Consider the following 16,205-nt stretch of genomic DNA (forward strand, 5'->3'; position numbering starts at 1 on the left):
CGCTCTGGCAGTGATTCCTAGAGTGCTTAGACTGCGTCTGAGGGGTAATTCCTTTTGACTACGGGCTGCTAAGTTGTGGAATTCAATGCCACTCCACCTGAGACTCGAACCCTCAGAGGCAAAGTTCCAGAAACATCTTAAGACCTTGCTCTTTAGGCAGTCAGGTGATCTAGCAGGCCTGCTGCAATTTGATATTTCTGACTGCGATTGGTGCTACTATTTAGCGAGGGGATACTTCTATGGAGTAACCAGGCGCTCTATAAATCTTTAATTCATTCATAATGGATACATAGAGAGATACCTAAACAAGTGTGTACTTTGGCTGCTTTCAGAGTGTCCCAGACAGAGTTTAAAGTGGCTTATATCCCAGAGTTAGACCCCAAGATGTTGAGTTCTCAATAGGTCTGGATGAGATCCCAGGAAAGGGTTGGACAAAGATTTGAAAGGGTGTCAGGATAGGCTACTGGATATCCTTGGACCCCATACTAAGGTGTTTGATTTGTGCGAGGAGGCCCATGCGAATAACACGGGGTGGAGGTAACAGAGCCGATGGGTCCAAAGGGCAATTTGCCTTCTGGGGAATACGAATTCTGCATTGTGCATGGAAAGGCTTAAGAGTATTTTGATGAAATTTGACTCCAAGTTAGCCTGGCTAGCAGGAAAGGAGTTTGGGGTAGAAAGCAAAGGGATTTTGATTGGCGAGGAATTTGTAAGGGTAATGTCAAGAGATGGGGGGCACATTTAATTCCTTGCAGAAGGTTCAGAAGGATATGCGGAAGGTTTTTGGTGTGGCAGGGAGAATGCGGGGTCGATTTCCCGGCCGAAGTCAAGGGATTACTCGTGGGTCCTTCTCAAGGGGAATCCGACCCTATGGCTATGGTTATGGATTTAGATCGGAGCAAGGATTTTATCCACTGACGCAAAGGACGAGGTCACGTGGAGCACGGAGTGAGAGAAGAGGAAGAGGACAGGAGGTGAGTTTAGGCAAAGACTCTTTATGTATCCATGTAAAGCTCGGTGGCAGACTAGTTCGGTCTGTTACAAGATGGAGAGAAATTACTCAAGACCCCTAGGCATTGTGGACGGTACAGGGTTATCATATAAACTTTACAGGGCTACCGCTTCAGGAGGAGTGTCCAAGATTGTTGCGGTTCTCAAAAAATCAGGAGAAGTTTGTGACCCAAGAGGCAAAGGCACTTCTGGAAAATGGTGCATTAGAGATAGCAGAAGAGGTTCCAGGGTGTTATGTGAGTAACATTTTCTTAGTTGAAAAGAAGTACAAAGGGATGAGACTGGTTACAAATCTGAGGGGATTGAACGATTGGGTGTGTTACAACCCTTTCAAGATGGAAGGGATAAGCATGTTAAGAGACTTGTTGAGGAAAGGAGACTGGTTGACAAGGTTGGACCTGAAGGATGCTTATTTGGCGATTCCAATGTGTGTGGAACACAGGGATTACCTGCAGTTCAGGTCGAATGGGAAACGATGGAGATTCAGCAGTCTACCATTCAAACTGACATCACCTCTAAGGTGTTTTACGACGTTGATGAGGCCGATAAGGGTGTGGTTGCGATCAAGGAGTGTCGGTCTGTGTATCTGGACAATGTTTTGATAATGGCAGAGGAAAAAACTCTGGCTTTGGAACACACAGAATTGGCTGTGTGGATTCTAAAGGATTTAGTATTTATTGTGAATGGGCACAAGTCTTGTTTAATATCAGCACAGGAAATTACATTTTTAAGTTTCCAGGTACAGACCTTGGAAGATGTGTAGAGGTTACCAATGGAGAAAGTGAAGAGAATTTGCAAGGAGTTGAAGAGAGTAAGGGATTCCAATTGGATCAAGTTGCGTCAGTCAGCAAAATTATCAGGCCTGCTGTCGGATTCGATTCAGGCAATCGTCCCGGCTCCCTTGCATTACAGGGATCTTTAAAGTTTGAAGGGTTATCATTTACGCTTAAAGGCAAATTATTCCCAGAAGGTGAGAATGAATCAAGGCACGATGGTGGAGCTGTAATGGTGGTTAATGAATATGGACACATGGAATGGAAGGGCAATTTTTGGGGAGGTTTCAGAAGTGGAAATCGAATCAGATGCAAGTCTGTATGGTTGGGGATCAAGATGTGGCTCTGACAATGGGTGCAGTGGTCAAAGGTACAGAAGGAGATGCATATCAATTGTTTGGAGCTCTTACCGGGCTCCTTCACAGTAAGGACTTTTGTGAAAGAGCAAGAGAAATGTTGAGTGCTGCTGAAGATGGATGATGTGTCAGCAGTGCGTTATGTCAACAAGTTGAGGGGGAGTCCTCGTTTGAGAGGCTTGTCAGAGATGGTGAAAGAGTTTTGGAGATTTTGTTTGGACAGAGACATAATGGTGCAGGCTCAATATATTCCAGGGAAGAGCAATTTAGAGGCAGGGTGGAACTCAAGATTTGTAACAGATGCAAGCACTTGGAGGTTGTACAAGGGAAGTGTTCATGAGTTTGGAGATAAAATGGGGACCATTGGACGTGGATTTATTTGTGGACGGGCTGAATGCAGAGTTGCTGAGGTTTTACAGTTGGAGACCGGATCCGGAAGCAATAGGTGTAGATGCTTTTCTTAAAGATTGGGGTAAAGGAAGAATGTATGCTTTTCCTCCTTTCTCAATGATACAGAGGGTGCTAATAAAAAAGTAAGGAGAGAGGATTTGGTGCTGATCACTCTGTTTTGGCAATCTCAGGTCGGGTGTTCAGGATGTGATGAACTTGTTGTTAGACGATCCAATTTTGTTATCATGTTTCTCTCAAGTACTATTGGATGACCAGGGGAATTTTCATGAAAGTAGCAGGAAAGTTTATGTTGATAGCTTGGTTGATTTCAGGAGTGTGTGGCAAGTGTTTGGGTTATCGAAAGAGGCTTTGTAGCTTATTAAGGAGCCCTGGGCGGCAGGGACAACTTAGGCGTACAGGTCAGTGTAGAGAAGATGGTGTAGTTGGTGTGCTGCAAGGGCTTTGGATCCCGTATCAGGTCCTGTAGTGGAAGCAGTAAATCATTTGACAGAATTGTTCAGGAAGAGTCTGGCATATAAAACAGTGAATTTAAGTAGGTCAGCAATTTCAGCAGGACATGAGTTTGTGGATGGAATACCGGTTGGTCAGCATTTGTTGGTGAAGAGGATAATTAAAAGTGTCCATATGGAGTTTCCTCCCAAGGCGAAGTATGTTTTTCTATGGAATCTCTCTCAGGTGTTGAGGGAAGTTGGAAGTTGGGGAGGAAATTACTGTTTGATTTTAAAGTTATTAGCTTGGAAAATGATGATTTTGCATTGTCTGGTTTCCTTCAGGAGAGTATCTGATATTGGGGCACAGGAGGTAACTTCTAAGAGTTTACAACCTAAAGGTGTGTGTTTTGAGTTACAGAAGAGGACTATGACTTTGTCTAGGACCATTTTTATCCTACGATGGAGGGACATGACCATTTGTGTGTGGTGCTTGTTTGAAAGAGCACGAGAAAAGAACTGAGAGGTTGAGAAAGCAAGGATGTTCACAGTTATTGATTTCTTTTATTAAACCTTTTACGGGTGTGTTGACACCTACTTCTGGCAAGGTGGGTTAAGGTGGTGATGAAAATGTCAGGTATTGATGTGAGTATATTTGGGGCGATGGCTGGTAAGGTATTTTTGACAGGTTCCAGTCTAAGTAGCATTATGAAGGCTGCAGATTGGTTCCGTGATTCAACGTTGAAAAGATTTTACAAAATCTGTGGAAAATGGTGTACAGAGTATTGAATGAGCTTTGAACATGCATAATATTGGCCTCTGGTCCTTGCCATAAAATGCAGATTTTGCACAGTTTTAATGGAAGAAAATCATGATTTTATTAAAGGCAAGCACGCTAATATTATCCCTCCCTTGATTGTGCACTGCCCGTCTGATGTGTTTGATTTTGTGATTCAGGTCAAAGTTAAGATGTTTTTTTCGACAAGGAATCTCAAGGATTTAAACAATTTTGCTGCTGGTGGATTTACAGTTTAATAGGAAGAGGAACTTTGGTTTATTCACAGCAAGAATGGAAGGAAAATGGCTGCGCGTTAAGTGAATATATGCATGTTCACAGGGTTCTAGAGTGTTGTTTTTATTCTAATTCCATGTTCTTGTTCCTGCTGTGTATGAGGCAATAAAAAAATTATGCATAATATTAGCCTCTGTGACTTTAATAAAATTAGAGAATCATGTGGGACTTCCTGGTAAAAGTGAGGTATCCACAACCAAAGGAACCTGGCTGAAACCCAGCCCGGGTTTTAAGGAATGCTCCAAGTGCAAAGCCTTTGCAAATGGCAAAAACATGACTGAACTTGACACACCCTTCCACAAGAAAATAAGATTGAGAAAGAGTCTAACATGTAAAGCTGATTATAAAGTATATGCATTGTCCTGTCCATGCCCGAAATGGTACTTAAGGAGTACTATCTTACAGGTACACAAACGCATCCATCAACATCTACATGCTATAAAGGATGAAGATAACACATATCCTGCAGCACAACATTTTCAGAAAGTACATGGAGGTGACCTACGTTGCTTTCATACAGATTGATTGATTGTGTGCCGAAAAAACCTAAACTCAGAGGGGGAGATAGAGGAAAAGAGCTTAGAAGGCTAGAATCACTATACATTTTAGAAACAGGTTGCAAAGACACCAGGGTTTAAAGTGAATGAAAAGTTGTATGTGCAGCTCCTACCCACTTTTATTCCGGATTGCCAGCTCAGGTTACCGTTAGAATACTTTTTAATGTGTAATTTGTGTGTAAATTTATGTTTTTCACAGGAACGCAAGCTTGAATTGGTTACAGCATAGAAGGCCTTTTAACGGCAGACACTGAGACAACTTTGCTTCTCCTGTCACGCCTCAGAGAATGGAGAGACGCAGCAACTTTGCTGGTTTGGTTAATACTTATTATTTAGAATTTTGATTGATTTTCACGGGAGGGATACATTAAGAAACATGAATATATTGATGTTAATATGTGAGACGACTGTTGGTACTTAGAATGCCTACTAGGGCAGAATTAGTCCTAGAATATGGTGATATAATATATAACGCATTATAAGCAAATACCCTCCTAGTGGATCTACAAATTGATTGTACACCATTTTAAGATGGCAACCACAGCACCATGGCTTTTAGAAGTCGGGTTTGTCTTCTGCACAATATGCGACATATATGAGAGTAACATGTATCAGAATACTCAAAAGTTGTGGATAAGAATTGGAAAGATGTACAAATGGTTCAACTGGTGTTTAAGTTCTGTTATGTTATGTTATTGGGTTTTATAACACGCACAGCTACTCCTAGGAGTGTCCCGGCGCGAGCCTGCGAGGTGCCGAATAAAAGAAGAATTAGAACAGAAAGGTTTTGAGCGGTTTCTTGAATTGCCCCAACTCTTGGATGCCGCGCAAAGAGAGAGGCAACGAATTCCAAGCCGTAGCTGCCCTAACGGCCAGTGATCTGCCCCCCATTCTTTGGAGACGCACACAGGGAATTCGCGCAAGCAGCTGAGACGACGATCTCAGATGCCTAGTAGGCAGGTAGAAAGCAAAACGCTTTCTGAGATAAAGAGGTCCTCCATCATACAAAGCGCGATGCGCTATGATCAAGGCATTAAACTCCACGCGTTTCCTAACCGGGAGCCTATGCAACATGCGCAGATGATGCTTGATACTCTTCCTAGTAGGAATGTTGAGCACCTGCCGGGCCGCTGCATTCTGGACCACCTGCAATTTTTTAAGAATGTAGTCAGGAAGGCCCAGATACAGCCCATTGGCATAGTCAACCCGAGAGAGGATCAGTGCGCGTGCCACTGTTTCCTTCGCTGGTCTTGGTAGTAGTGGAAGGAATTTCTTGAGAGACTTTAATATCCCAAAGCAACTCCCCGCCAATTTTTTGATCTGAGTCGAAAAGGACAACTGTTCGTCAAACCAGACCCCCAAATATTTGACTGGTAGACCCGTACAAGATGGCATGGGATAGTCAGATGGCCAGAGAGATTCCCTGAAGCGTGGGGGAAATCTACCATAAAGGAAAATTTCGGTCTTTTCCTCGTTGAATTTCAGTTGAGCGGCAGAGAGCCATTGGAAAACGGCTGTCAGACATTCCTGCACCCTCACGGTAAAAAAATCCGATTTACCCCAGGTGAACAGAAGCTGGGTGTCATCGGCGTAAGCAATGATCTTGGCACCCCGCTATTCTGCCAATTGGACCAGAGGAGTAACCCCTGCGGGACTCCAGTGGTCACAAGTTGGAGAGGAGACGAGAAAGGCGGGAGCCAGACCTGTTGAGAACACCCCGCAAGAAAGGATTCCAGCCACTTCCAGACTTGTCCAGAGATGCCTATGTCCGCTAACCGAGCCAACAGTAATGCATGGGGAACAGTGTTGAACGCAGCCGACAAGTACAGCATTATGAGAGCTGCACTTCCGCCCGAGTCTGTCAAAATGATCTGTGGCATAATGCAGTTTTGAAATTATCTTCTACAAGATGGTGACCACAGTTCTATGGCTTGTAGTAGTCGGACACGTATGCAATATATGTGATATTAACAGGTGTGGGAGCCCTCAAATGCAATGAAAATAATGTAAGATAATGTGCAAATGGCTTGACTTGCTTATCAATTTGTGTCTAGCTGTTCTGAGCCATAATAACAATGAGGAACTATCCCTTACAAGATGTCGTAGCTTTTTAATGCAACTAGCGTTCTCCTCTTCTATAGCACATGTTAAAAAGATGATTAGCTAAAGCAGTCAGCATCGCGACCAAGGTGCCAGGGGGAATTGAAACGCGTTGATGCTACTCTTCTGTGCAAAGTAGTGAATATAATTCAGATATCAACTATATTGCAGTGCTGTGGCGTTCTTAATGGTAAGGAAGCCGTTCTTTTGGAATTTAAAGTCAGCTCGCAGCATAACGCCGAACGCGAAGCCCCACCGGTGATCTGGCTGCTCGAGGGCAACACGTCAAAACCAGGAGGAGAAATACTTACATACATATATCACACACATATATAGGGAGTCTGTCAGTTATTTTTTGTCATCACAAACTTGTTAGCTTATGAAAAGGAATACATGTGCAACTTATTACTAGAGTCTAAATGTAGGCAAAGCAACAAACATTTCTTAAATCACTGATACACACAGAGGACTCAAGTTCCAAATATTACCAGTGGGCACTGAGGAGGTTGGTGCATCCGTTGAGAGGTGGTCTGAGCGTTTATGCTGCTCAGTGGATGTTGTTACAGCTGATGTTTGATTTGTTTCTCCACCCTGGGTCTGCAGTGCAGCTTCTCCACCCTGGGTCAGCAGCGCAGCTTCTCCACCCTGGGTCAGCAGTGTAGCTTCTTCTGTAGTTGTAGGTTCTCTAGTAGTATAGTGATACGCAGTTTCCTCTGTACTAGGAAGCAGAGATCCGCCTATAAGTTTGAAAACCAAGAGGACAGAGCAGAATTGAATTATAAAATATTTGTAGACAGAAAAGATTCCATTGAACATATTGTCAATGCCCATTCCTGCTCTTCTATGGCAGACATAGATGCTTCTTGGTCAAGGCACCTGCAGCAAGTGTGATGTTTGGTTGGCCTCACAAGCAGCAAACAGCAGCACATTGGGGTGTCAAAACGTTTTGCACCCTTCCATTGTGGTCACAGCTTTACTACTTCTGTTTAAAAAATAAGGCCCTTTGCACCTTTCTTGGTTTTTCTATAGGTATACAAATTAAGTCCTTTTTCAACCCCTGAGGACCAAAAGCACCCCAAAAATACTCAGATCGTTAAAATAAGATTTTGCTTCAAAGTCAGAAAATCATTTAAACTTTTTAAAAATGCTTCTGCAGTCAGATGAATGAACAAGAGTGGATAAAATAAAAACAAAATATTTTACATGTCACTAGACAACTATGGTCTTTATTTAGAGTTTTCAGGTGAGGAGTACAATGTCTTCGAAACTCTCCGTCAGCCCACTCAATTTGGAGTCAGGCGGACCCTCAGGTTTATGCCTACGGAATAAAATGTACTTTATTGATGTGAACCTCTGACGGCCCATGGGAGGGAAGCCATCTGACCTCACCTTATTTAGAGTGGACCTTTGGATGGCTTATTTTTTTCTTCAGTCACTGCCAGGATTATTCTGGTGGTGCCGGATAGCAACAAAAAAAACAATTACGCCCACACCATGGGAGAACTCTCCTGGTGTATGTCCATGAGCCATTGCCGTTCCAGTACAAAATGCTACGCCTAGACATAGTTTAATAATTTTCCAAGTTTGTATGTGTGCTGCCCAATATTGCAAAGAGAAAAAAGATTTTCTCCAAGTTTATACCTACCTCGAGGAGGCATATTATTTTAAAGCAAATCCCTGTGTACCATGTTAGCAGATAGGGATTAGCATCAAACTTTATGGGTGGCTGCACGGGAATACTCATTAACGACCGATGGTTGATGCAAAGCAGAACAAATTAGCATATGTTACTTTATTGCTACGTTCCATTAAAAGCTACGTTTGGGCTGGAAAGTAAATGAGAATTCAACACTTTGTGTCAGTTCGAGTCACTTTCGAGTCACAAACCCTGCATATAGTGTTAGTAAACCTGGGCCTTAGAGTCTGCTCAGCTGAACTTCGAAAGCAATAACCTGCTGACAAACAACACTTCCTCTCAGCATATCTATTTACAGCCTCCTCTCTCTCTGGCCATAAAAACAGCCAAGTGATATCCCCAGGTGGACTATCTCCCCACCTGATCATGAATGGCACCACATTTCCTGCATAAAGGAACACCAGACCCAAAGGTCGTTAAAATCACTTAGGCTCAGATGGTGGATGCAGCCCAGCCTAAGTCGCTAGCCCCTGCCTAACCCCCTCCCATGGCGCAGGGGAGCATGTAAAGCTCTCCCTGCATTCTTCCATGCCAACTGTCACCCTACTCATTCCATCTTATACTCGGTTCAATTCACAACTTTTTATTTATTTACAAAAATAGTTTGTGATTAAATATAAACTATTGCAAAAAGAACAATTGATGGACAGAATGCAGAACAATGTCATACATTTACCCCAGTACAGAGATCTGGGCCTAAATCCATCGTTTTTTTGCTCACCATGCCATTCCAGTTTGGATCCAGCCATATGCAAATCAATCTTGACACTGTGCCCAATGGGAACAGTCCAGCCCAAACTGCCAGGCCAGGTCCTCCCTGGACTGGAAACAAGCATCCTAGGACCGGTTTCGGGGTTTCACCCCTCTTCAGCCAGGATAGCTTGATTCCAGTGGCATGGAGAGCACGGGACTCACGTCTGAGCATACCCGTCCCACTCGGGGTGACAAATGCAAAAAGAACAATTGATGGACAGAATGCAGAACAATGTCATACAACTGTGTTTCTTTTAAATATAAACTGTGCCATCTAGGAACAGTTATTATTTACAACTATTATAGTACATGTATACAGCTGCCAATATTCAGTAAAAATAATTAACAATCCATCTTCTCGATTTATGATCCTACATAGATAAGTATTATCATAATGAATAAACTATGAACACACATGATGTTCATATTTGAATCTAACACAATAATAAATTATCTATATAAGTAAACATACTGTGCTGAAATGACTCTACTGTGGAAAAGGCGAGAGTTCCTGTCACAACATTTCCGATCTATCACATCATGCGTACATTTGCGCTTCGAATCTATGCTTTGCCAGAGAGCCATGGGGACAGAGGCCTAGTCCCACTGTAATGTGAGGGAGCGCTGCATTTGACCGCCCAGCCAATCCTGTCACAGCTTTCAAGATATATGTTGTAAAACAGTGCATGAAAGCAGCATTGGGATTGGAGGGGGTCAGCTCAAGCATCAATCCCCTCCAAAGCCTGTGTTTGTGCCGGGCGGAAGCCGTAACTAAAAACACAACCAATCACTTTGCCACTCGATTTTAAAGCCGAATTGTGATTAGTTATGTTTGTAACCTGTCATGGCTCAACACATAGGGGCATATGTACAAGGCCCTATCGCCGCGGGACCGTCACTTCTTGTGACGTTCCCGTGGCGATAGGGGCCTTGCGTTATGTACTAGGCAGCGTTAAACCACTTAACGCGGCTTAACGCTGCCTTGTACATAAGACACAATTTCACGCTATGTTTAGAGTGGAAGGGGCGTGCAGTGGGTGTTGTGGTGGGCATTCCACCGCAACACCCATTGTATTTGACGCTGCCCCCTATGTACAAGGGTGGCATACATAGGAGGCAGCGCCAAAATTGAGACCAGGAAAACCATGGTCTTCAAGTGGCGAAAAGAGGAGAAATGCATTATTTCTCCTCGAGTTTGCTTTTTCAATGTGTGCTGCCTTGTGCAGCACACATTGAAAAAGAAAAATGCCATTGTTTATGTACAGGAAGGTGTCCCTTTCTGTACATAAACAAACCTTTTTCTTGTAAATATGGTGCAGCCTTGCGTTTCCGAAGTGGCGGAGCGTGTCGTTAAGCCCAGGAGGCTAACGACATGCTCCACCACTTCGTCGTAAATATGGCGCATTGTCTTTGCGCCTTTTGCCTGACCGCACTGTGCGTATGGGCGCAGAGAAGTGAAGAGTTGTGTGTGTCACTAACTTAGTCCTGAACGAAGCAAGTGTGCAGGCCACCTCGTTCAGTTCTCCCTGCTGTGAAGTTGTCTTGCACAAATTTCAAAGTAAGATTAAGCAAATAACAGTTTCTGAATCTAAAACCTGCATATGACATTTAGCTTGAGTTTTCTATTTAGTTAGCAATGAGTTCTCTGCCTACTAATTACTAGAAAGCATCCGGATTTGCAATGATTGATTCTTCCTTTACTTTGGCTCTTGCTGCTACGGTACTGCTTCCTTTGCACAAAGCCCATATTACTATTTGTGAATAATGTCTTCATTGTGTCAAGGAGCACAAAAACTAAGCTCAAATAACGTTTCATTTTTACATGTGGATGTCAGTGTTCACATTTTCCTTTAAGCGCTTTATGGCGGATGTTTAGATTTATTTACTGGTGATACGTTTCTTCAGAGATTACATTGTTAACAGGCTAGTGTTTGTTTTGTGCACAAGATTTCAATGATTGTTTATCATAATATGAGTGATTACAACAATAAATAAAGTTTAATAAACACTGAAGGTCTTAAGGTCTCAGCTTAATTTGGAAAATGGTTAACCCTATATCTACACAAAACCAAAGGGGATGATGGACGGAGTGTTGAACATTGCAAACACTCACCCCCAGTCAACTGATCTGGGTTTAATCCATCATCATTCTTTAGCTCACTCAGTCACCCCAGTTCAGACATGGCCATATGCAAATCAGCCTGACCCTGTGCATCTTGGGAACAGTCCAGCCCAAACTGCCAAGCCATGTCTTCCCTGGACCGGAAACAAGCATCCTGGGAACGGCTTCTGGCCAATCAGCCGTCATCAGCCAGGCTAGCTTGAATCCAGTGGCAAAGTGAGCAAGGGACCCACGTCTGAGCATACCCTGCTAACTTAGGGCGAACAAAGCAAAACCAAAGGGGATGATGGACGGATTGTTGAACATTGCAAGCACTCGCCCCCAATGAACTGATCTGGGTTTAATCCATCATCATTCTTTTGCTCACTCCGCCACCCTAGTTCAGACATTGCATAATGGGCATGGGGGGGTTAAAAAAAGAAGAGGGGCAAAGGCAAAAGAACAAAACACTTACCTTGCCGGCAGCTGCTTTTCTCCGTCCTCGGCCTCTTCAGGTCGGCGAACCAAGAAGCACCCAGGCTCCCAACTTCCCTGGCCAATCACAGTGCTGGCCAATCACAACACTGAAGTGCAGCATTGTAACTGGTTTGGGTGACGTGGCGGGCTGGGCCTGTTCTCAATCGGGTTGTACAACACAGCCCGGTGGAGAACATGCCATGTGTGCATGAGAGGTTTGGCCGGCCGAGAAAGCCGGTCAAACCCCTCATGCACACTCAGGAGAGTTCCACCACTCCTTCCCCTGCTCTGCGGGAAGTACAGCACCGCCCCACCCGCACCGGCTTTGCATAGCCAATAATGAAAAATAAAATGATAATATTTTTATCATTTTATTTTTCTTGTGGGGTGACTATCCTCCAACTTAGCGCAAGAGCCCCCGCTGCCTTACTCCAAGTTTACTAATTTCTCTAACACTATATGCAAATCTACGTATATCTCTCCCAGTGACGCACAACAGGCAGATGTACTCATATCATGTCCAACACCCACACCAATTGATCGACCACAATTAATCTGGAACCTAAGGGGTGTGTAATGTCATGTCATCCAACTAATGTCTTGACCATAGTGTCCTTTTAGGATATTCAGTGTCTAGAACTTTCTTTAATTAGGATGGAGGAGCCTCACCCACCATTTATGTAGAGCGCTACATCATAGGGCACCGCCTCACATTCGTCAGAAATGTCTAACCAAAGTTGGCTACTACCCTTTCTCAGAGAAGGTGTATCTGACCCTACTTCCTTTGTTGTATGAGTGAGGTATCCTGCTAGAAAGAGAAGGGGGAACGATGCAAGGGAGGATACAACTGCCTACTATCTGATGGTTACTTTATTCTATTTTACACTATTAAGGAGTAAAACATGAGAATGAACAGGAATATTCTGACCATACCATGAGGTCAACATGTTTCAGTGCACATACAAATGCCCTAAAGCAGGTTAAGGGGCTTTCCCGGGGACAAAAAAACACCCAACTTTCTGTTAGGCTCTTTGATAACATGACTACCCTCTTGACTAGTGGTATGTGATTCATACATTCTGTTCTGCAAATAGACTAAAAATGAATGTGCTGTAGTGATGATTGCTATCTCCCTATGTACAATGCTAAATTAGCACAACCGTGCTAGATGTTAGAAAGCCATCTTTCCGCTTCTGCTGCTTTTTAAACACGACACTGTAGTTACATGTTATTATTTGAGAAATGCTTACTCGACTTTGCTTCACATGAGAACTGTCTGTTAACATCCTTAACAGTGAGCAGCGACCTTGGTCTGTACATTGTGTAAAGAAACAGTCTGGGTCACTAGACGGTGCATGTTGTGAGGTACAGGTTGATCGTCCCACTATTTAGTCATAACACGCACGCAGCTGCAGATACCTGAAAGACGAGTGCCTTTTAATATTGCAGCTTCAGCATGTTTTAGATTCAGTCAGAAGAAGAGCATTCCTAAGAGAGAGCCTTGCTGATCCTGTGATGTGATTCCACTAAGCTGATTCATACGGTATGGGGTTCCCCATTCAAGCCTAGAGACCTTCTATTAGCATAATAATAGTAATATTAGTTTGCTAGAGAAAGGAAGGTGGTTTCCACTGTCATTTTATTATGATTGCTCCTTTCATTTTCTATGGTATTGTAACAATGCTGTTGGTTCTGATCTTGACCATTTGTCTGCTTATGTTAGCCAAAGTACTGCATCTTAGAACGCGAGGTTTATAAAATAAACTCTTTAAACTTTTACCGCGTCTCTGTTTATTCTGTTGTGGAATGATGTAAGGATAATAACGAAAGGGTATTTCTGATCCCCACCATTCCTGAGAATATCTAAGTCGCTTGTTCTGGGTTGTCTATACATTAGGACCACCGAGCTAAACCTCGGATAACGAATGGGACACTGATGCTGGCCGGATAGGGGTTCTGGGTTCTGAGGTGAGTTTTTGGTACACCACAATTCACTGAGGTCCTGGGTTCCTGCGCATAGTTCTGCGCATAAGCAGAATCCCTGCAACAGTGCAACTTATCAAACTAGAAGGGTCCACAGGTTGGTAGGTTTATCACAACCCCTTGGAACTCTGACTAGGTGTGCATTATTCCAGTCAAATAGCCAAAAATAAAGTCAGCAAGAACAGGAGGACTGAAATCAAAAGGTTGGGGAAAAATATGAAAAGGATGCCAGGTCCAACATGTGTCCACCCCCTCCCAGCTGGAAGCAGAGAGAACTACCCACCCTCATGGTTGAAGGCAGAAGAACCTGGATAGGCCATCAGCATTAGAGAGATCCAGTCCAGGGCGATACTCCATCATAAAGTCCATTCCCTGTAGGGAGATTGTTATACCTGTCATCTTTAGGATAGTCTTTCCCCAAACTTTCTACCTTACCCCTCCTGTTTTTGTTAAATTAGTTTAACCACACAGGTTTTATAAAAATAAGTATTCTTTATATAGACTTAATACAAGACCACAAACGACAACAATCCACAATACAGTACTCAAAATTGACTTAAAGTTGGTAGAAGTAACTTAGTTTAAGTTGATGGTAAATGCGACAAAGTTCTCACAAAAGTACCTGGATGCGTAACGCAAAATAAACAAAAGGCTCACAGCATTGAAGATGCGTCGGTTCCTTGCTTCGGGGGAGAGGATGTGCGCGCTTCAATGCTTGCGCAGAGTAGGGGATGCGTGATGCGTAGATTCTCGTACTGCGGCTCGGTTGCGATGCGGCAAGATGGCGCCTCGATGCGATGCGACAATCCGGTGCGATGCGATATGATGGTGCCCTTGATGCGACGACGTGTACATGATGTGTGCACGTCCGGCGGCCGTGCGGCGAACTCTATAGCTTTGGAGCCGCGACAGGCCCTGCGACACGCTTCTCCGGTGATGCAACGGCGACCTTGCGGCGGCGACACGCTTTTCCAGTGATGCGTCAGGTAACAGCTTTGATGAAGGCACGCTTCTCTGGTGATGCGGCAGCAACTTCGGCGGCGACCCGCTTCTCCGGCGATGGAAGGGCAACAACTGCGACATGCTTCTTGATGCGTCGCGCTTCCAGCTCCCAGCGACATGCAGGCTTCTGCAGATAGATTTCCCAGCAAGGAAATTCAGAGGGGAGCTGGTGGTGAAGTCTTTTGGCCCTGAGACTTCAGCAGAAGGCAAGCACAAGTTCAAGCCCTTGGAGTAATATTCTGCAAGATGAAAGTTCTTTAAAAGTTCCTTCTCCTTTACTTGGCAATGAAGACGCCACTGCAGGCCAACCCAGCAACACAGCACACTGGCAGGGGGGCAGTCCAAACTCCTGCAGTTTCCTTGGTTCTTCTCCTTGGCAAAAGGTTTGTCTTGTTCCCAGGAGTGATCTAAAGTCTTGGGGTCTGGCTGTAATTCACTATTAGGACATGCCACACACACCAGGGCATGTCCTACCTTATACTTACAATGCACCCTGCCCTTGGGCCTACCACAGGGGTGTCTGATATGAATAAAAGGGAAGGTTTAGGGACTGGCAAGTGGGCGCACTTGGCCAGTCAACATGGCAGTCAGGGACTGCACACAGGCTCTGCAATGGCAGGCCTGAGACACACTTTACAAGCTGCTTCTGTGGGTGGCACAACCAGTGCTGCAAGCCCACCAGCAGCATTTGATTAACAAGCCTGGGAACACATGGTGCACTGCACTAGGGTCTGACAAGTAAATCAAATAATCCAATAATGGAGTCACTAATCAATGCATCAATTTACCATAGGGAGAACTTGCACTGTGGCGCTGAATAACAGTGGTACAGTGCCCAAAGCATCTAAACCAGCAAAACATATCAAAAACAGAGGAGGCAATCAGTACAAAATGGAAGGGAGACCCACGCCAATGATACCAGGTCTAACAGTTACCTTATTACAGTTAATAAGTGATAACTTTCAACTGGTAGCAGGTAAGAAAGTCGAGTGTGGTCTCTAAAGAATTGAAATTTAAAACCCTCTTTAATGGAAACGTTGGATTTTAAGTCACACTTCTGTAAATGTCACTTTTAGACAGTTGTCATTTTGCTATCCTGGCCAGTTGGTGCCTGCAGCCTATATCCTTGATCACATAACTAGGTGTAGCTGGCAGTTGGTCTTTATGTACTGATCCCAGACAGTGAGACAAAGGGGGAACAGGAGTTGGCAGGATGGACCATCTCTGATTTGATAGGGGGGTAAGAAGCTGTCACCTACCAGACTTGCATATCACAAAAACTCAGCACACTCACACAGGGTTTCACACCAAACTACTGTGCCCCCAGACAAGCTGTGGCCAGGGCAGGGAGGCAGGAAATGTTTCCTACTTCAGACTCAGCATTGACTAGTTCCAGCTCAGAAGAAGGACTGCTGTGGTGCTTTGCTGCAAGAAGGCCTGGTACTCTGCTGCCCTGCTACTCTGCTGCTCTGATACCGGAGTGTG

At 44.1% G+C, this 16,205-nt stretch overlaps 1 protein-coding gene across 1 annotated transcript in view; it reads right to left on the reverse strand.

Annotated features, from left to right (window-relative positions):
• LOC146809171 (uncharacterized) overlaps positions 1-16,205 on the reverse strand; it is a 259,133-nt gene that overhangs the window by 164,099 nt on the left and 78,829 nt on the right. Inside the window, exon 3 of the mRNA XM_085615961.1 lies at positions 7,197-7,445. Coding sequence (XP_085472087.1) covers positions 7,197-7,445 — 249 coding nt within the window. The remainder of the gene's footprint in view (positions 1-7,196; positions 7,446-16,205) is intronic.

The sequence above is a fragment of the Triturus cristatus genome, chromosome 7 (assembly GCF_964204655.1).
Source record: "Triturus cristatus chromosome 7, aTriCri1.1, whole genome shotgun sequence".
Taxonomy (NCBI): domain Eukaryota; kingdom Metazoa; phylum Chordata; class Amphibia; order Caudata; family Salamandridae; genus Triturus; species Triturus cristatus.